The 22,211-nt window shown below is 49.8% G+C and overlaps 1 protein-coding gene across 1 annotated transcript in view; it reads left to right on the top strand.

The window, feature by feature from the left end:
* Positions 1-22,211, top strand: part of LOC119113071 (fibroblast growth factor receptor-like 1) — a 72,668-nt gene that overhangs the window by 8,083 nt on the left and 42,374 nt on the right. Inside the window, exon 2 of the mRNA XM_037237392.1 lies at positions 13,361-13,422. Within this exon, the coding sequence (XP_037093287.1) occupies positions 13,361-13,422 (62 nt within the window). The remainder of the gene's footprint in view (positions 1-13,360; positions 13,423-22,211) is intronic.

The raw sequence follows: 22,211 nt of genomic DNA, 5'->3' as shown, positions 1-22,211 counted from the left end.
GAAAGTAATCAACATTTGCGCTCGCGCCATTAGAGGGCGGCGGTATCACACCCAAATATGTGATGGGATGCGTGACCTGCAGTGGCACCTAGTCCAGTCGGGTACCGCACGTGCATGTTTGTCAACCGTTCAGCCCCATTGTTTCCCACATTTATGCCATGCAGTTCTCATTTGATGCTCATCGATATTCATGCTGTGTTTGGTAAATGTCAAGGTTGTACCGATCGGGTCTGGCACAATGTCAAGTGCCAGTCGTGTATTATAGCACAGCTACCGCCTACCGGTCCAGATCAGCCGCCCTTAGCGCGGCTCACAGCTGTAAGACATTTATGGTCTCACATGGACAACAGCGCAGAAGCAGGTCGATTGCCAGCACAAACAGTGCTATCGCGCCCCGCTGATACGCTATCGGATCAAACTAAACGAAACATTAGCATACAGCATAATCTCTTTATCTGAGCAGCTGCGATGGTGCTGCAGAAGTTTCCAACACCCCCCTGTGGGGAGGGCGCTCTTGGAGGCCGCCTCCCTCGGCTATCGTCGGGAGTGCAAAAACTCGACGCGTTTCAGCCATACCACGCATGATCTCCAGGAGGGATGCGACGGGTGTGAGCGGGCACGAGGCGGATGAGGACGGGGTGGATGGGCGAACGAAGCTGTACAGTAGCCTTTTGAAATGGTGCCTAGGCGTTTAAGAAGACCGGGTGCAATATGCGAGGTAAAACAAGCTACTTCATATAGCACTCCTGGGATCACCCCGGAACCCTACGATCTGTTGAACTGGTCTGTTGAACCGACCTTGATGGACGAGGTCTCAAGTGACAGTTTGTTGGCTGAGTTACCTTGCTATGGAAAAATGCCGAGCATGGTCAATGGAGCATTGTCAATGGAGCGGGAAGAATAGAGCAAATATGACAATATGTTGCATTTAACTTAAGCACGCGTATCTTCTGGATACGTTTGCATTTTGATGTTGAGGCGATGTGGTGCCCAAATAATATGTACAAGCCATTTAGATAATATTGATGCAGCATCCCGAAAATAGCAGCCAAGTACATTTGATTGCACATCGCATTCGCTGAATCTCTATGCTATATTATGTGTTTGCCTGAGGCCTTATTCAGATTAAAATCTAAGTCATCACATCCCTAATACCCTACCCTGAATCTGCTACCGGGCAGGAAACTGACGGCCGTCACAGAGGAAATGGCGCATCGCTTTCGATGCCCAAAACCAACAACAGCAATTTTATCTTTAAGGAGAGAAAACTGTCTCTTCACCAAACAAGTTCAACGTTTTTGAATCGTCACCTGTGCCTATACTAGGCCGCGCTTTGCTCCCATAATTAATCACGACATAATCTTGTTGCTAGTTACAGACGAGTCAACACCCGATAATGCGTAACGATTATGATTAAATGAGACGTGAGGCACGTTGGCAGCTGTGGTCATGTTGAAGCAGGGTGACGTCATATGGCAGCCGTACGTGTGGGAGGTGGCGACGCAGCTGCAGCTGTCGGACGTCATCGTCCAGTGCTGTGCCGTTGACGGGCGCAGCACGGCGGAAGGTCGCTAGTTACGCAGCTCCTCAAAGAAGCGTATTAGCCGCATGTTGGTGTGCATAACAGGCGATCGTCGGATGTGATGAAAAGGGCTCTACTTATAACTATTTGCACACGTAAGTAGAAAATGCTTCTCTAGACAATAGAATTCTCTATTTAGCAGGATATGCTCCTCATTACGTCATTGTTTGATTATGTCATTGTGCCTTGCACGACATCGATTAAAAACCAATTAACCGCCGGTATGTCCGGAAGTCGTGCTCACGAAGCTCTGATATGAACGACTCAACAATTATGCTTTTCTTCGTCTTGATCGCCGCATGGCTAATGGAATGGCAGGATCTGAATGATGTTATTTTGACGTCATGGAGGCCTGGGTGACGTTGAAAAAGTCTCCTTGAAAGAGTCCGCACATCTCCGCGAGCGTTTAGCTCAGAAACTACACGGGTCTAGGTTTTAAGATGGACAGGGCTGTGAACTGCGCTGAATGATCCTTAAGATGGCTATTTCAGTTTAAAACCACATACAAATGTGGAGCACTCCCTTTAATTAGCATTACATGATTCGCGTTCTTGATGAGCATTCATTCAGTGTTGCAAGCACAAGAATTAGAGGCCAGTACCAATTTTAATATTTCGACTTTGCTGTTGTCTAGCAATGCCAATGGTCCTTACATAATGTCTCGGGGTCAAAGCTGAAACCAATGACATTTCCATGTTGTTGGTTAACTCCAATTGGATACTATGCGAAAAAGATCATGAAAAATTAAAACACAAACAGGCTACCTCCTCGCAAAACTAGGAACAACACAATCCTTCCAACAGCTTGCGAGTTCCAAAGCTGTTAAGGACTGTATACGTTAAAGCCCAGAGTTTTGGCAGGTATTATATATTACATGTCTTCCCATTTTCCAAAGTTGTCACTCTCCTATCAGGTCCACCCTTATAGTCATATCGCTGCGATGCGGTTTGGGACGATACACTTTACCAAGACGCACGTTTCATGACGTTTTAAAGTTTTTGCGCCGAATATGTCGAATACATTATTGACGACTTTTCTCATAATACAGCGGCTCCAGAAAAAAACACGATCCGTGTCCTGTCACTTATATATGATTTCTCCACTAATGGTTACTGAATGGTATAATGGGTTATATCTGCACCAGGATGGATCATCCACTTTGCTTAGATGTTTAGCGAATCTAACTACAGAGGTTACAAACGTTAGCCCACTGCATGAACTGCATGGCTTATGCAGTGAGCTAAGAAAACGTGCAAATGCAGGATAATATGGCATTACTTGGCCTCTAAGACGGAAATCATATGAATTGAGCATTCAGCGAACACATCATTTTGACGTTTCAACGTAACTTGACTCTTCAACATTTTAAGTCATTAAGACCGCCAATTACCGAAATATTTCACTTCGAAAGCTTATGCCCATCCAGTTATTTTGCTTGTTCCCTTCCTGTTTCCTGAATTGCAAGTTCAGTTTAGAATGGCATGCACGCAGCGCATGATCTGCTCTGTTTTTTCGCAGAACAAAAAGTTCTGCCAGGGTTAAATAAGGAAATCATTGATTTTGCAATGTTGCATCACCCATTTTCTGTACAAAAGGCCATAAATGTGGTCAGGCCGGTGGCGAACAGAGTCTAGGGAACGCCGAACAGAGTCAGAGTCACTTCGGACGCTCATTCTCTGCGGTAACCCGGGCAGAAAGCACGGTAGGGATCATACCTGAAGTGAGACAGACGCTCCTGCGGTCATCGGCATAGGTATGCTCGGCATGTTTCAGATAACGTATTTTGCAGGGACCGCGGAGGAAGGAGAGAGAGAGGGGGGGGGGGGGGGGGTGAGAGGGAGCGAACAAATGCCTCCAGATCTCATGGTTGGAAATATTGGAGTATTCAGATGGCGTCGCATGGGCAGAAAGCAAGGTATGATGTATATGTTGTATGTACCACTTCGATTTAACAGCCTGTGAGCTTTGCCATCTCCGTGATATTGTGGAATGCTTGAAGAACAACCTAAGAGTCTGCATAGGCCATTTTTACCAGTTTTTTTTAGATATCACAGGATAATTAAATTTACACGATATTTTTTAGTCTTCAGTTCTAGTCCCATCAGCAAATCTATAAATACAGAGCATTGACATTTGTTTTGGTGCGATGTCGTCCAGGACCAACTTTTCCAACCAGGAACTTTCCCTCTAAGTGAGCCTATTTCGTGGTTGCGAATCCGTAGTTATAACAATGCACGCATGATTTAAAATGTTGGATTTGCGTCCGAAACATATGTCCAACATTCACTTCCATGCCAGATAGGTTAAAAGGAAGGTCATCAGTTAACAGCACTTGATGCTTGCAACCACTCAGACAGCGTCAAACTGTCCTAGTTGATCACGGGTTTTCCAGCCAGTGATAAAACTTATACAGAACCTGTTAAAGAAGAACAATTGAATGTGCCAGATACGCCTTGCTTGTTTGCGTATCAGGCGACAAAAGGAAAAAGTTGATTACGGATCATTCGAATGGGGCTAGATGGGATTCAGAACTTTGAAAAAGCTGGATTGACAAGCGGAGTGAATTTTAGGAAGCTGTGCTGGATTGCAACGGATTTTAAAATTCAATCCGTTAAGACCTCTGCCAAGCACACGCGCGATAGTCTCCCCTCCTGTGTGGTATGCAATTCAGCTCTGCATGTGATATCGTGACGTACGAAGTGATCGTACCTTAAACGCCTCGAGCTGTTTAAAACAAACTTGTTTCATCGCAGAACTGCATTCAATCCAAGTATTTAGGAAGCAGTACACCAGATAATTTCGCTCGGAAAATGAAGACTTTTGTCAATGTAGTAGTGCCAGTGTAGTAGTGCCAATGTAGTAGTGCCAATGTAGTAGTGCCAATGTAGTAGTGTCAGTGTAGTAGTTTTGTCATGCGTAGTGCCAGGCATCTGAGGACCAGAAGACCGCATTGCTCGTGTGGACCAACACGTCGCGCTGCCCCTAACAAAGGCGTCTCCTCCCTGCAGAAGCTGATATTCTTTTTAAAGCTTTCAGCTGCTGGCAGCCTCGCTGAGTCGTCCGACGTGGGTCCAGTTAGCAGCAGCTTCCTACTTTCGCCCCGTGATCACACTCTATAACTCTTCAAATGGACGATGTCCCCAGCCAAGGAGGAGTCGTCTGCCCACGTTGAGCAAGAGCATATTAGCAGTTGATAACTAGGCATTTCCATACCGAGGGTTTCGTAGCAGAGGCATCCGTATTTTGTGCTGGAAACTTCACGAGAATGTTAAAAATAACGTTTTTTGAATCTCTCATTTAGTTTTGAGTTTTGCTTTTGACTAAGAGAGCTATGAATGATTATTCAGCCATTAAATATGCAATATGTGCTTGTTGGTTTAAGCCATGACTCAGCCAGTCATCATCCGAGCAAAGCAGGCCTGCAGGTTTCATACGCTGAAATTGAGGTGTTTACAACAGTGAAATTGGAGCAAACACCGAGGATCCCAAGATCCTCTTCTTACTCCCAAGTGTGAAGCAATCGATATCATCCATGAGACGTGGTATTTTTCCAGTATTGTATAGTGTCGACAGAACGTGACAGGTGTCGAGCAATAGGCATAATGCTTTGCTCACTCGAAAACGCATGTACAATGTAGTTTAATTCAGTGACCATTAAGTGTGAATGAATTATTCATTAGCCAAGAAAAAAATAAATCAGCAAGGGCCAAGTGACCTGCAGTTGAATCGATGATTCATTGATTATCACGTTACAAATTTGCTGCATTAATCAAAATTAAACCGTCGAATAGGGATGTAAATTAAACCTGAATCGTTTCCCACAGCACATAATCCCAATTTGAATGCGATGTGATTTATTGAGCCTGAGTCATGAATCGACGGTGAATCGATTCACAAAACATCGTAACCGAGCATAGTGGCACGTCAGGTACCGCTATAAACTTCAAGATGAAACCTGACTCCACGACAGAGCCCTCAATGCAATTATCACGATGATCCGGGATCACTAGAGCCTTCGGCAAAGGCTTCCTAAATCCCTGGTTCCAGTGAAGCGCCGGGCGAATTCTTAGATACGTACTGGATTCTGACAGAACCGGAATCCACGATGCGAAAGCTGGATCTTTGGAACCGTTTCATTGTTCCACAGACGCGTGCAGACACTACCATACTAATGCGTGGGAGATGACATGATACATCAAAACTGCAACGGCACTACCTTTGATGACTGTGGAGTGAACGCACGATTGCAGATATATCAATGAAATTGAAATCATGCATGTGAAAGCGAGCCCAGTGCTGGAGTACTGGACGTCATCCCGCCGGCGTCCGCATGGCTGACTTGTCACAGGGGAGAGCTGTCATGCACGCGTCAACAGGTGTCGCAGCAATGCCCGGCGCCGCGACAAGTTTTCGTGCAGCGGACTGGAAGGCATGCGCTGGCATGCGGTGACACACGTCTGCCAGGGTATCAGGCGTTGTGGCGATCGCCGCTGGTGAGTGATGACAGACGGCGTTGAGCAGTTTGCCACTGCCCAGTGGCACGTCCAGCGGTCCAGGTGCGGGCAGGGGAGACTGCTGATGGGCAGGGGAGACCGCTGATGGGCAGGGGAGACTGCTGATGGGCAGGGGAGCCCGCTGATGGGCAGGGGAGCCCGCTGATGAGCAGGGGAGACCGCTGCGGACAGGGCAGACTGCTGATGGGCAGGGGAGACCGCTGATGGGCAGGGGAGACCGCTGCGGACAGGGCAGACAGCTGGTGGAACATTTTTAGGAGATCCTCCGTGGTCCCCTCATTCATCTCGCCGCTCCCCTCCAAGCTGTGATCCAGCTGATATGGGCCTTTTCTGTCGCGACAGACTGCCTTCGTCAGTCGCGACAGCTTTCTCCATGCGCTGCTGCCCGGCGGCCTAGGGGCAGCCGCATTTATGCGCTGATGCTCAGCAGCGGCACTGTTTCTGTGGTGATACCCAGCAACAGCAGCAGCAGCCGAGTTCATGCTCAGTAGCGGCTGTATCCATGTGTGGTTGCCCGCAGCGGCAGCAATCTCAGGCGACTCGTCCGCCTCATCAGCACCAGGCCGAGCCGACGTCGGCTCAGCCGGCCGGCCCAGCCGAGTCTGGCGCGGACCGGGGCTGGCGCCGCGCTGGCAGCGACTGCCAGCGACGCCGCAGTCGGACGAGCGGAGCGCACTCGCTAATGAAGCCCAACAGGCACGGCCGAGCCGACTGTTTGCGTGTCGCCGTCACATTCCCGTGTCGGTTATCGGCCGAGCCCATCAGGCCTATCAGTGTTTGGGACTGGCCTGGCGCGACCAACCCTAATGTTCCAGCGACGACTAATGACTGGACTGCCTTATCTGACACTCTGCGGCCAAACAACACATTTAACAGAGCAGTTGACACGCCAGGGAGTGACGTGATTGCTCTCAGGGGTCAAACACATGGATTGGTTGGCGCTGACTATCCTGTGAGAAGTAGCAAACGGTCGTCCGGACCAAATTGGAATATTTTTCAGTCGTGCATTTCACATACACTTGGCTTAGCCCTATTAGCATGCGCATAATGCAGTCGGTTACAAAGGAGGCTAAATGTTTGTTCTGGTTTCCTTTTCTGTTTTTGTCTCTGAGTTGTATAAAAATATGTGGACTGTCACCCAGATTGCGGTTCATTTAATTTGGACCTGGTTCGGTGTGGCTATTGTGAAAAACTCAAGAAACACAGGGATTGTCTGCATTTGTAGGTATTTCACCCGATGCGGCCTCATTAGTTCAAAATTTGGGCAGCTGAGCTGTGCTATTACCATAAATCATTTCCAATGGTCCGACATTTCCGCACGAGAACATGATTCGCATTTAGCTGTTTAAAATTGCGCACAAGGGCGTTGCCAGTAATGTGGCGAAAAGCATCCGCTCAGTGTATGAGTGATGTGACGGTCACATCAGACTTCTATCCGCTCAGTGCATGAGTGATGTGACGGTCACATCAGACTTCTATCCGCTCAGTCTATGAGTGATGTGACGGTCACATCAGACTTCTATCCGCTCAGTCTATGAGTGATGTGACGGTCACATCAGACTTCTATCCGCTCAGTCTATGAGTGATGTGACGGTCACATCAGACTTCTATCCGCTCAGTGCATGAGTGATGTGACGGTCACATCAGACTTCTATCCGCTCAGTGCATGAGTGATGTGACGGTCACATCAGACTTCTATCCGCTCAGTCTATGAGTGATGTGACGGTCACATCAGACTTCTATCCGCTCAGTGCATGAGTGATGTGACGGTCACATCAGACTTCTATCCGCTCAGTGCATGAGTGATGTGACGGTCACATCAGACTTCTATCCGCTCAGTCTATGAGTGATGTGACGGTCACATCAGACTTCTCAGGGCGAAGGGCAAAGCTTAGTTTGTCTTTGATGTCTAGGTTCAGGCTGATTATATTTTTGAACGATCGGACCCATCCAAAATTATTTGTTAGGTTTTATGTGTAGAAAGCTGCGTCAAATATTCACCAATCATTCAGCATGTTTTCTTTTTGCTACTCATAATAATCCAGCAGTGTCAGCTCAAACGCCATACCAATGGAAGACTAGTGTCTGTGGTACTTCAGTTATGTTGGCCTTTTAACCCCAATCCAAGGTAGCTTTTTACGTAGATAGCAACCCAATTTTTACATGTGGCGCAGTGAGATCGTCGTCAGTGCGCAAGCCTCACAGCCTTCTAATCCACCACATCGAACATAACATGACGCATCTACGGGGCGGCCGGCACGGCGCGCGCAAAACTTTAGAGACGCGTTACGATAAAACTGTTGTAAGAGATGGAATGCGACTCATTGCGACTAGTGCATGATGCCTTCGCGGAATAGTTGGTCTTACTATCACTTATCGTTAGCCCTCTGATTGCACTATAAATGATACCCCTCCTCGTGGTTGACAGTTTTACCGTCACCCACTCAAAGCGGTTCCGATTTCGTTAAAGGGAAAGCGTCATTTTTGAGGTATGTTTCGAACGCATGCTCTGGGTAAAACTTAAAAGCCATCTATACCTAATAATATCTTTGGGGACTGGCACTGGAGCACCAACAATGAATGATATGCAAAATACTTTGTTACTGTCTTTGAATCCATGCTATGCGGTCGACGTTTCGGCAATTTTTTTTCCAGCCCAGGTCCTCCTTTTTAGAATGGGCGTTCTCGGCGCAAAGAGGACACTCAAGCGAGATATTCATTGTAGCCTTCGTAACGGTGCACGGAAATTTCAGGGGGATTTATTTAAAAGTAGGTGGACAGTGGGCATAGTAGAGAAATGTCATACATATATAGATAATAATTTGGATGTCATAGATATGAATACAGAATATTTTAGACAATAGATGCTAAGATATAATATAAAAGATAAAGGTAGAAAAATGTGCTCCGCCTTTTATGGATATGAATGAAGTCAGTTGAAATTAATGTTTGTGATTGGCACAGCGGGTAGCGTAAGCCATTAAGCGAGAAGTGCATTGGTGGTAGTTGGAACATGTGCGTCATTAGACCGCGTGATATGCTTTCGACATGTAGCCGCTTTTAAACACAGCCTTGCAACAAGCCTGAGCATCCAAGTTTGACAAAACCAAAAAGCTGTGGAAAGCTTTTCTATATTTAAGTCATGGGGCAAAATCAAAGCCTTGGAATGATATTTCGTTTCATTCGCGTGATAAAGACGCTTTCTTTCAATGTGTTTTTCCTTGCATAAAACATTTTGAACTCCCATACTATTTTTTGCGCAGGCATTTTGCCCAGTAGGCATAATGCGAGCATTGCATAGTACACGTGTTAGGAAATGCAAAGCAAATGGAAAGTGTTATTTTCATGGCGGTAAGCAGGGAGACCAATGTCGTTTCACCCGCAGGAACGGCTACCCCCAATTAAAATTCTTAGCTACGTAGAAGGATTCTGAGACGTCTGGTCTATCTATGTGTAAAAACAGCAAAAGGTGGCATATACGCCCCTGAAAAACCAAACTCATCAACCTGAAAAAGGTTTGGCTGGAAGTCACATTACTTAGACGTGGTTAACTAGCGCACCTAACAAACATACATGCCGATCAATTTGACTAAACTGCATTGCATTCATTAGAAAAACACTTGATAGGAGAAGTCATATGAAATATGACTGCAGCATAATCAAGACATATGAAGCAAAACTCATTGGTTGATACAGTAGGAAACTGCATCATTTGCAAAAGTCGCTTTTTGCGAGATAGCTCTTTGCCGCGACCGCCTGCGTTGGGGTCGCGGCAAATGCCGTGCCGTTCCATTTTTCTCAGCGATTCTCGAAGCGTCCGCGGGAGCGTCAACAGACATGACTTGAATTCGGTTTCACTGTTTTGACACAGGTGGAGGGCAGAAAACGTTTCATGTTGGGTCGGATCAGGTCACATTATTGTAACGTCATTACGAAAGGTCTGCACGGTGGGTGGTGCGCTGAAAGGGGCTACAATTTCCCTCAACTGCTGTCATACCGGCACCTCACGATTTGTCCCGTTTTTCCGCATCGAATCAGCGATTACGTAATGTACTTGGTATAAGGCAAACAAAGCAGGGCTTTGTGATGCGATGGGGGCGATGTCTGATCGCCTACTTTGGCTAGACGCTTTTACCAAGGTTTGATCTGACTGGCCAAGCCCGGGTTCAAAGGGAATGCAACTTTGTTAAAAGGAGCATAATCAGTGAACGCGGCGCCATCCGTCCAGACCGCTTCATCGTAGTTTTGTTGCATCGCATGCAATATGGTGGATTTTTTTTTTTAAAACAGGAGTATATTAGAATTAAATTAAAAGTTCATGCTGCTAAGCTTACTAACTTTGGAAAAGTGTCGATGACGGCGTCGGCCCGTTGGAAGCATGATCCGGTGTCTGGTAACCTACGTTTATGTGCATTGATAAATGCATTTTCGAGGGTCATGACTCACAAACTTTCACCAAAACACCGGCCTGTATTGGGCCTGTGAGACGACATAATAAGTTTGCTTGTGCGTCTCACTGTTGCTCTGACCCAGAAGGAATTGTTTAGGTGCCAACCCATGCACAGTGTGTTTGTTCCGTTCACCTCGAGCGGTATTGGGGTGCTATGCTGGGAGGCTCTGGTAGGAACCCACGTCTGTGCTGGGAAGCTCTGGCGTCTGTAGCCTGTAGCCTGCGTCTGTGCTGAGAGGCCCTGGTAGGAGCTCACGCCTGTGCTGGGAGGCTCTGGTAGGAGTTCACGTCTGTGCTGGGAAGCTCGGGTGGAGGTCACATCTATGCTGGGAGGCTCGGGTAGAGCTCACATCTATGCTTGGAGGCTCTGGTAGGACCCCACGTCTGTGCTGGGAGGCCGTGGTAGGAGCCCGCGTCTGTGCTGGGAGGTTCGGGTGGGGCTCACATCTGTATTGGATGGCTCTGGCAGGAGCCCACGTCTGTGCTGGGAGGTCGCGCGGAGGATCAGTCCGCCCTGTGGCGGAATGCCACCGGTGGAGTCGGTAGCCCTGTGTCCAGAGGCCGTAAGGAGAGTTGCTGGGTTCCGAGACGTAGACCCATAAGTGAGATCCAATGGTTTCTGTGCCAGGAAGCCGTAGAGAGCCGACATATCTGTGCGAGGATCCGGAAAACCATGTTGAGGGTCGACCGCCTTGGCGAGGAAAGCGTAGGAAAGCAGATGGTCTTTGTGCCATCAGCTGAAGCGAAAGACGACAGCCATTGTGCAGTGAAACGGTGGATGGATTCGGCCACCTCTGTGTTCAGAAAACAGAAGAAGATCACCTGATTATTGGACGACCTGGTTAGTGATGGCCGGTAGCTTCTGCGCTGGGAAGGAAGGCCGTCGTGGGAATCGAAGGCGCCTGAAGGCCTGAAGTGATGCGGCAAACCCGAACCCCGCCCCCCCCCCCCCCTCCCCCCACACTGGCCGAGAAGCCACGGGGGATCGGTGGACGGAGGGAGGGAAAGCGGGAGCGCACACCCAACATTTATAATTCGTTTCCACAATGTCACTGAGTGTTTATTTATGCAGCAGGCGCGGCCGGCGTCCCCACCAGCCATCGCCGTACCTGTGTAAAGTTTATGCCAGATAATAACGCGGTGGTGAGGACCTGAGTCGCTGTTTATAGCCGCGCGTTCAAAGGCGGCCGCGTCGGGCGCAGTGCGCGAGAAGAGCTCTCCGTTGGCAGCCTCTGGATCGGGTACCGCTGAGGCCCCAGCGGCGGGCTGTCAAGCACGGCTCGCAACTTCAGCTCCAGCCTTGGGGCTGAGCGAAATGGTAGTCTTTCCTGGAGCAGGCCATGAGAAGCAGCTCTGCGATGGCGCACGCCATAGTAATGAGGACTTGTGCTTGATGAGACGCAGTATGTGCTGCTGTGGAGGACTCGCCATATACGGATGTTAGATGCCTAGATGCCCCTCCGAAACGAAGCTACATATCTCTGCCATGTCTGCCACGTCTACATATCTCTGCCCCAAGCATTAAATATCATCACAGGTGTGGACGAAGATCAACAAAAATATCCTGCCCTCAATTTCGATCGGACGCAACAGAACAACTTCTGCCGCCACTGTACATTTTTTAGCAAGAAATCTGGAAACCGCACCTCCCTCGCCCAATAGCTGCTGATCAGATCGATCTGCACGCTCCTCAGCAGCGGTGGACCCTGGAAGGACCACTCTCCTCCAGCAGCTGCAGGCCCGGCTCCGCACTCTCCTGCTCCAACCATAGATCCTGCACTGATTCATAAAAACCCACTGGAAGGAACTGACCAAAGCGCAGCATGCACGCACCACGCAGCAATAAGTAAACTAGGTAGACGTTGTTTCGTTAAGACATAGCATGATCATGCAGCAAGGGCTGACAGGAAAACTTTTGCCGAGAAGCTGTGAAAGATAAACACTTTCAAGTCACCAATAACTGAATGAATGATTAGACGGCTTGGAGCCTATCGTCTTCGAGCTGAAAAGCCACAGACAGGCAAGAGCTTAGCTGACCAAAATGTTTTTTTTTTACAATACTGTTGCACTGTTTGGATTTAGTTTTGCTTTCTACATGTATGTCACATGAACATGGCTTTGCATCAAATTATGTGGAGTTCCTACTGGTGTGCTATGCCAGGTTGGACTGGTGAGTGATCTATCTGCAAATTTGCACCAAATGCTTGTCACATAAAAGAACAATAAGCATTTCATGACGTGAAATTAAGGTTACAACCAAGCTAGAGTGGGCCCATGAAAACAAATATCCAAAACCACTACGAAGGTGATGCCAAAAACCCAATAGCTTAAGATGCATGACGGAACATTTTCGGATGGCACTACGCCACTTGCATCGGTTTGTCGTCGGCAACCGATTTCCTTTTCACGCGGTGTGGCGGGCCGTAATGTTTTTGAACTATGTGTTCGCGAGTAGTTGCAACTTGAATGCCATTGAATGCATCTTCTCTAGCATAATTATACATCCATACAGCCCTATCTTTGGCCTAAGCAACCTGCATCATCAGCGGCAATAACTTTGCAGAATCTGCAGGCAAAAAAAAAACATAAGAACTTATTGAGCATGACTCAACGCGTCCCAATGGCTCCAGTCAACCGCACACTGATAATCATTGTAAATGGCCACTGGATGGTTGGTGTTTGACGACTTCCAGCAACTTACTCTTCGTGACATCACTGCGCGACCGATGCTAGCAAAGCGGGCTTCCCTGCGGTCCGCGACACTGGTGACAACCGCCAGCTCTGAAGTCCCTGATGTGTTCTTTTCTGCGGCAGATCTGCCAGCGTGGCCTGGCTGCTGACGCTCGCCGCCGTCTCCAGAGCACAGCGCGTCAGAGGTAGGTGTGGCGGCTGGCCGTTCCGCTGGCTCCCCCCGGGTGTGACCCGGATCAGTGGGGCTCGGTTGTGGTCGGGCGTCTGGTGCCGCGTCGGCCGGCGGCTGAGGTTCGCCGCCGGCCGCGCGCCACCGGCTGGGACAGCGGTGTTCGTGGCAGACGTTCATACAGCTGCATGTCAGGGCGAGCCAACTGCCAGCCTGTGTTACGCGGGCCCAGTCACGGGACGTCAACCGAGCTCCTCGGCAGGTCTCGCCCAGAGCAATTTTCAAACAGCCCACTCCTAGCTCTAAGAGCTCAGACAGGCATGTGGCTGATGGGTGTGGTCCCTGTTGTGGCTGCTGGAGCGGTCACGAGGGTGCTAAATGCGCGGTGCCTGTCTGGAGGTCAGCGGTATGCTCCGACTGCTCCGGCTCAATGCCAACTTCGATTCAACTCCAACTCAACTTCAACTCAACTCCGACTCAACTCCGACTCAACTCCAACTCAACTTCAACTTAACCCCGACTCAACTCCGACTCAACTCCGACTGAAATCCAACTTGACTCCGACTGAACTCCGACTGTAGCGCAGCGCAGCCGCAGAGGACCGGCCGGCATAGAGGCCAGGATCCGTCCACCCTGGTGATTTATCAACCTGCCAGCCAATGATTGTCGGCCCTGATATCTCCTTGTCTCCTGACAGCCTGCTTGCGCTAAATAGGCCGCCCCACGCTCGAGGACGTGTTCCTCTTTCTATCAGTTCCGGGTCGGCATCAGCGGAGTACCGCCACCGATGCTTCCGATCGGACCTGAACTGCCAACGCGGTAGTGCCAACGTCCAGGCCCACCGGCCGCAACCATCTGGTTGACGAGCACTAGTCCTGAAGTAGTGAACAGGACTCCTGAGGTGGAGATTACGCGCTGGTAGTCAACTGATGACAATTTCAGGGCCTTACTGCCACCGGAATTACTGCCACCTTTCTCCTTGTCGCGACGGAGCGTTCCTGGTGCGGTAAAACAACTGGTAAAAATCTTACGGACGCCTCAGATAGGCCACTTGGTCTGCAGAAGAGCTGTTCCAGAGGTTTGACCATGGTGATCGTCATCAGGTGATGATGTAGCTGTACCAACACGATTGGCATCAGATGTCCCAGGCGTTTACGGCAAAAACAATTTGTGCAAAATCGCCTTGCGCGTCGGGTATAATTATCTTGCCACGTAGGAAGAACCGTTTGTTGAAGGTATGCGTCCATAGTACGAATCACCTATAAAAATCATTTAAAATACAGGGCATAATACTATTGCCTTGTTCGGACGAGGTCTAGTGGAGGTATGCTCTGCTTTGTTTAAAGGTATAGAAGAATTTAAAACAACGGACCGACGTGTGATTGCCGCGACTCACAGCACAACTTCCCAATGAAAAGGGGCATATGTACACCGAGCTAACATAGAAACATTCTAAGAAGGGACATTCTAATTCTAAAAAGAAACATTCTAAATTCTAAACGTTCGTTTACACGCACACCGTTTTACTAAGAATTCTAAGCCTGGCGAAATTCAAGAAGAACGTTGCAGAAAAATTGATGAGATCACGCACCTTTTCATGGACGGCTATGGAAACAAGCTTGTGGCTCAGTAAAACAGCCGGTCGGGTGCATTGATTGCTTGATCAGCAGGCTGTTTCCGAATACAGTATGCTCAGACTTTTTGGTATAGCTTCTTGATTGAATAGCACGTTATTAATTTTCAAGCATCATTTAACTTTGCGTAAGTTAGCATAGGACAATCATCAGCACCATCGACCATCGGCCATGAAACTGTATCGCAGCAGCTTCTTAACGAAGTTACTCCAGATGCACGTCTGATCTGCAGGGAGATGGTGAGGTGGACCTCCTGAGATGGGTGCTGCTGCCATCCACCATCTGGGTCGCGTCGCAGCCCGCCTCACGGACGATCACGACCGCCGGCTCCTTTGTTGTGCGAGATTTGTTGACGTTCACCCGACCGATACGGGAACGACTGTAGCCGTCGTCAAAGATGCACAGGGCAAGCTCGTCACCATCAACCACCACGACCTCTGCACGAACGACGCGTGGAGGTCCTCCGGACAGAGCCCGGTCTAAGACGTGGCCTCCGTCGTGGTGCGGAATGGCAGCAGCAAGGCGGTGTAGCGTCGCGCACCGCCCAGGGCTCGCTCGGCTGGCTGCAGCCGAGTGGGCCTGCAATGCTACGCTTGCTACGGGCGCACGTAGCTATGACGGAGGGAGGAGCGGTGAAGGGCAGGCTTTTCTGAACTCCTACGAAAATTGAAATCCCACGAATTTAGAGCGCTTACATTCAAAACTGTCAGGCACCTAGTGCAAACCCCTAAACTCAGGGGGACATAGCCCCAGTGCCCCTCCCCCGGCTACGTCATTGCTGCAAGCTTACTTCTTGGAGCACATCAGCCACAAGACGGCCACACCATGTATTCCAGCTCACAGAACCCCACTCCAGTCAATTTCGGTATCGGTAGCCACCTCAAGGACCGGGTGTTTGCCAGCCAACATCGTGCCATTTTGGAAGGCTTCTGCGAGCCCGAGCGTCGCCAACTAAGGGAGAATTTTCACAAAGAGGGAACACGAGAGTCTTAACGGCGGGCGGTCTGCGACGTGGCCAAATCACGTCTGGGTCAAGAACGATAACCATTAAGACAGCGTCAGCAGGTGGCGCCTGTACAAAGGAGGACATGAGGCGATAGAGCTAGGATGAAATATTGCCACATGTACTGTCATGGCGCACATGTGGTGGGCCGAAAGTATTTGCTACATTAGCCAAAAACACGGTTTTTTTGTTCACACGAACATGGGGTGTTCAGAAACAGCGCTATAGTGAGAGGTCATTTCACTCATACGTTATGTGGTGTTAGAATACAGGCCCTGTTTAGAGCGCTGCTCTGAACCCACCAGCTGCTTCCACGATTTTGTTCAGAAAAGAGGTGAGAATATCCATGACTTACGCGAATTCAGTGTTGGTGGTTGATTTTTGTGAGGAATCATAATTGGATCCATCCCCAGGGGAAAATTTAACTGTTAAGGTTCGGAAACACCGTCCCTGCCTGTGTGGTGTATTGTGATAACTTTTGATTATGTTCTTTTGATACCTTACACAGCTATCCCAAGAGGTGGGAAACGTGCGCTCCTTTGACGCTGTGTACGCCCGGCTTTTCTGCCTAGAAGTTTAAAATGTGCAAGGGAATAGCATCATTTCCAGTCATCGGTGCTCGTAATAGTTCAGTTTTAGAAGCAGTTTTAGGACGTCATTACGCTAGGTCAAAGCATGAAGGCTGCGTCAACTTAACCTTTAGCTCGAAAAACATCAACCAGGGGGACTGCAACATGTGAGTGGTGATGTAAGAAAACCCATTCAAGATCAGGTCGTGGGAAACCATGTTTTCGTGATCGCCAAAGCAGTGTTGAAAGACATTTCATGAGATATGAACACCACCGCTGCACGTCAGGATCCCAGTGGGCATCACCCATATCCCAGATCAAAGGCATAAAATGTCATGGAATAGCCTTAAATGATGACCTGACACCACATTGAAGTAAGAAGTGGCATGCTGTGACTTGTGTCAGCTTTGCTCTGCCGACGATGGCAAAGCCACAAAAGCGTGGTTTCGCCTCGATTGGCCCGAACGGACAGCTTACCCTAAAGAGATGCCGCAAGCCTATTGGGGTGTCAGGGAATTTTTGTGCCATGTGTTGGTCCACTGCCCCGTTTTTGCATTGTTTTGTTTCGTTTCTGCTCAAGCCGTCAGGATTGTGGAATCAGCAATGCATCCCCCGCAGGATCCGACCTTGTCATGGAACGTGGCGAAACACCAAATGGAGTTAAACATGGACTGCCTTAGTTGCACATCGTGGAATTGATTTTCAGCTATGCTCTTCGTTGATCTTTTATTGCAACCTTATAGCTGAATGGCGAGCCTTCTGGCTCGCATGCTCTGTAACCATTGGTTCGTAGATTGTAATGTAGCTCGTTGCTCGCTGTGTAGACACTGTTGCGCTAATGTTGCGAAACCATACGGTGGGAAACAAGTTAGTGTATCCAAAGGAGTTTTCGAACTAGAATATTAAAACAACAGCTGAGAAAAACATCACATATACGTCTATTCACTTTTAACACCAGATAAACCACACAGTTTCGATCAAGAACGACACGAAGAGAACGAGTCAACTAACCCGGGCATTTTTCACAATGCGCAAGAAAACATTAAGTTCCATGATGCCGCGCGCGTCGTAACTCGCGGGTAATGCTATCAGAAGCGACATTTCCTCCCTTCCGAGTGCATTAGAGGGGATAGTTGGGGGGAAGGGGCACCACTTTGCGTGCACTTTCGTCGCTGCTTGTGCTATGTTTATATTTCCACTAGCCGGACGCGACCATCTGGACCGCGAAAAGCCTTCACTATCCTGGCCGTCGGCCAGTGACGGCGGCGGTGTGTTTGGTTCTGTCACCGGCATGATGTCGCCGACACCACGGCGCCTCGTCTGGACCTGCCTCTCCGGACAATGCTTTTGAACAGCGTGTGCAATTGGCGGGCGTTTCGTCCAGCCGCGCGAGCTGGTGCGCAGCACCAGCCGGCGGCGGGCGGTGGACAGAGGCCCACTCTCGGCTGGCGCCGAGGGCTCTGGTGCCGGCCCGTCAGCAGCCGCCGGCGCCGCCATTGGGCCCGCTGACGTCCCCGGCCGTGCCGATGACGCGGGGCGTAAACAGGCCCATGTGTTGGCAGACAGTGGGCCTGGTGCCGTCTCCCCGGGCTCCTGCAGGGGGCGGCACGCCGAGCAGCGGTTGTCAGGCGCCCCATCGTCACCACTCGGTCCCGCATCAGAGGAAGCCGGCGTCGTCACTCGTGGCTTCATGCGTGCGGAATCTCCGCCGACAGAGGAGGCGTCGCCGGGCCGATACGGATGCGCGTCCGACGAGAGCTAGGGGCGGCATGCGCGATACCGTGCAGAGCTGCAACCCGCACCAGTCAGGGGGACGCTGCAGAACTGCTGATGGCGGCCATCAGCAGGCATGCTGTTAGACTGGTGACAGGCCAGGGACGCTCCTGCCAGTGCCCCTGGAGCCGGCTAACGGCCAGTCTGGAGCCGCCAGCGGCCAGTCTGGATCCGGCTGGCGACCCGTCTGGAGCCGGATATCGACCGGTCTGGAGCCGGCTAGCGGCCGGTCTGGAGCCGCTAGTGGCCAGCCTGGAGTCAGCTATTGACCGGTCTGGAGTCGGCTAGCGGCCAATCTGGAGCCGGCTGGCGACCGATCTGGAGCCGGATATCGACCAGTCTGGAGCCGGCTGGCGACCGGTCTGGAGCCGGCTAGCGACCGGTCTGGAGTCGGCTAGCGGCCAGTCTGGAGTCGGATATCGACTGCGCCGTCAAACATCGCCTTTTCACAGAAGCCACAGAGGCCTAAAATATTCACGGCGGTGAAGAACACGCATTGATATCAACACGATCTTAGGTGACTACCGTATAGCCTTTCTGTACACTAGGGGGACCGATACCACGTTGGCCATATCCTATGTTCAGAGTTTCCACACCCTATGCCACATGTTCAGAATCATGCATGTACGATGAAATAGATGCCCACTCACAGGAAACCGTGCCAGGTTACTAGGCTTCGACATTAATTCCGCTCCTGCGCACGACCACCAATTAAAATTATTCGATAAGCTTTCTAGACAACTATATCCTACGTTCTTTACTTGATCGCTTCCCTCGAAGTCTATATTAATAACGCACGTTAAATATGGCCCATGGCAGCCTACTCTTCCTTTTGGCGATCATTGCATGATGGTTTTCACAGACATGGAACTTGAAAAGGGGTCTTAAAAATTGTTCTTATCTGGACAGCGCGCGCCTGCTCTGCTTTTCGGAGATTCTATGTACAATGTACAATGTTTTAAGTTATGCATTGTACAATTATGTACAATGTTTCCAAAGATGAGATTTGATGAGAGCGGCAGGGAAATTAGTTGATTTCTCACCTGGACAGCATGGGCAACTGTCCGTCACTTCGGCGATTTTGGTGTAATGGCGTTCCCAAAGATGAAATTTTCGCAAACAACTGCGAAGAGTGGAAATAAACTTTATTTAATCTGTCCGGTGCCAGATTCCATTGCCTTTGGACGATTCACGCGCGATGATGTTCCAAAGGCGGAGCTTTCTCAACATGTTTGGGGAAGAGGGCACGTTGGGATTGAAAATAGATGGTTTCTATACCAAGTCCACTGGTGCTTTCTTAAAATTAAGAAAGGCTGAGGTACCCTCGATCCTCGGGTTTCGGAAACATTTTGAGCCTCTCAAATCTATGAAAGGCAAAAGGAGAATGCTCCTTTCTTACCTTCGATTGAAGATGGAAATGATGTAAAACTAGCTTTGGACATGCGCAGTCACAACTCTAGGAGTAATAACAGAGACGCCGGCGTCGCAGTCTTCACAGGTCTCGCGACTTCGGTACCGCGCTAACATGAAGCAATAGTCAACGAACGGGTGAAGACGGCTACGAATAGCGAAGATTTTCTATTAAGCGGGTTATGAAATCGACGTGTACGTGTGAAAAGTATCCCGTGCCGGGGGATTTCACCGCTGGAAATTCAGAGTACTAATGTCAATGGATTAGCCTTTTCGGCACGAGGGATTCTTGGCGTAATCGTTGGAACTCTATTATTAGCAATGCTGTAATGGACAGTCCGTTTAGAGGAAAATGGACCAAAAATTGTGCTTATGCAGTATGCGCCCTAGTATAACCTTTCAAAGCACGCAGGATTTTGCAAAAGAGGGGATCAGTGGAACCAAAACAATTTGCACTGAAATCCAAGTTCTGCGCGCCGCAGGCCTGCGTAATCTGTGGCGTATCGAAAGCAACACCGTTTGTACTTGATCTCCTTACATTTTAAACTGTCAACATTTGGTCGCGTTCATTTTAAAACGTGCCATACATTTTGTAACAGTAGGGAGGGGACACGTGCCCCCGGAAGATACTACGTGCGCACGTGTCTGTTTGAACAGTACGAATTCGGTTTAAGGCTCTCGGAAAGATTATTTCACGACACATGGTCATTCTCGAGCGCCCGTCGCCTGCTGTTGCAACGTGCAACGGCGTTCGGTTTGATAAAAGCTGTGACGCAGGGCATCGGACTTCTTACTTCTCAAGATTACTGGTGCTCATGAAACTATTTAGATATTTCGCATTGGGGTATTCTGAGCAGCGATGAACGTCCTCAGATCAACATACGTTGACCATGTCCGTGCAAGTTTTGGACCCCGATTCGATGCATTCTATTGAACACTAAGAGGAAACCGTGCTTTTTCCGGGCAGGGCCCCCCGTGAGGAGAATCCAAGGGGCTCGCATTACCTTTCCTTGTCATGGGCTGAAAGACCCTTCTGTCCAAGCTCGAGGTACCTACCGGCCGCCATTTTGACGACACCGGGACCCCCTGATTTACCCAAAGGCCCTCAGAAGGATACGTATGCATCGTTCCTCTTCCTGACGCGGGACGCCTTCTGAGCGGGGCAGTTGGATCGGCGCATGAAACCCTCAGACGGATATTTGAGGCACCCGCCCAGGCAGCGGGGCCCCCTCCGTCCTCCGACCAGTTCCTCGGGCCATCAACTCGCGGTCTTGATGGTCAGGCCCCTCGGGACCAGGGAGAGGGGAGGGGTAGCCACATATCGACTGTACCTCCCTGTCTGCCCACCTGCCCGTGATAGTGCTCTCGTAGTAATTCGAGCACGATGTGAGTCGTTTGCGAATATAAATCACGAGGATCACGGAGTCGAATGATCCCATGCAAGCCCCTTCCTGCAACGATGAACCGTCAGGCAGTGGCGATGCTCCAGACAGCAATGTGGCGTGGATCGAGCCACTATGCGTTGTGGCCGGTCGACGGTGAGGGGGCTGGGGGTGGCGGCCGGTCGGCGATGCACCATTGGGAAGGGCGGACAGGCTCGGTTTGTTTATCCCGCTGTCGACGGATGGTGGGAGGCAGCGCCTCTGTGGTTATACTGGGTGGCATCCAGTTGGCACGTCGTGAACGACCCGACAAGGACCGTGCGTTACGGGATAGGTGTCTTCCTCACCGGAGAGAGCAGGGTGCGACCTGCGAGCGGGTTCCGTCTTGGAAGATTGGTCCGCTCATACAAGGACGGACTGGTCAGTTAATATGACCGACGGGCTTTAGCAGACACTGGTGACGTCTAATGCGGGATTGGGCGCCGTCAGACGAACGGCAAACCTAGACAGCATTTTTTAACACTTCAAAGTGTACAGGGAAGTAACGTGACCTAAATATTTAGCAGGTTAACAGCCAGAGACTTTTCGCGTCGGATCACGGTCATAGAAAGCCTGATTTCATTTCGAACGAATTCTACTGCAATTGCGTATATGCCGGACACCACTCCTGGCAAGGCACCATGCCAAGCTGTGGTATCTTGAGTCTTATCGTATATCGTCGGAACTACCCCACTGATCAGACCAAAAAATTGCCACAAACGGCAGGCCCCACAAGCTCTTCCTCGTCGTGACGGATCGGAGTGATTTTCTAACCTACCGCTCGGCGCGGGGCACCATGATCTTCTGGACTAGCTGCCCGCGTTTCGTGCGGCCTGCGGCGTAGGACAGTGTATCGGGTGTGAAGATGTAGGAGCTCGAATGCTTTACCATTTTTACATCTTTTAATGAAAGTTTCACAGATTTGAACTATTTTCTGGATTCACGTGTCTTCATCTATGTATGCAATGTTTCACGTTACCTTGTTCACTGTCGAT

This window comes from Pollicipes pollicipes, unplaced genomic scaffold (assembly GCF_011947565.3).
Source record: "Pollicipes pollicipes isolate AB1234 unplaced genomic scaffold, Ppol_2.1 Scaffold_7261;HRSCAF=8764_pilon_pilon_pilon, whole genome shotgun sequence".
Taxonomy (NCBI): Eukaryota; Metazoa; Arthropoda; class Thecostraca; order Pollicipedomorpha; family Pollicipedidae; genus Pollicipes; species Pollicipes pollicipes.
The sequence above is the reverse complement of the archived record's forward strand: the minus strand, read 5'-3'. Positions and strand labels throughout refer to the sequence as shown.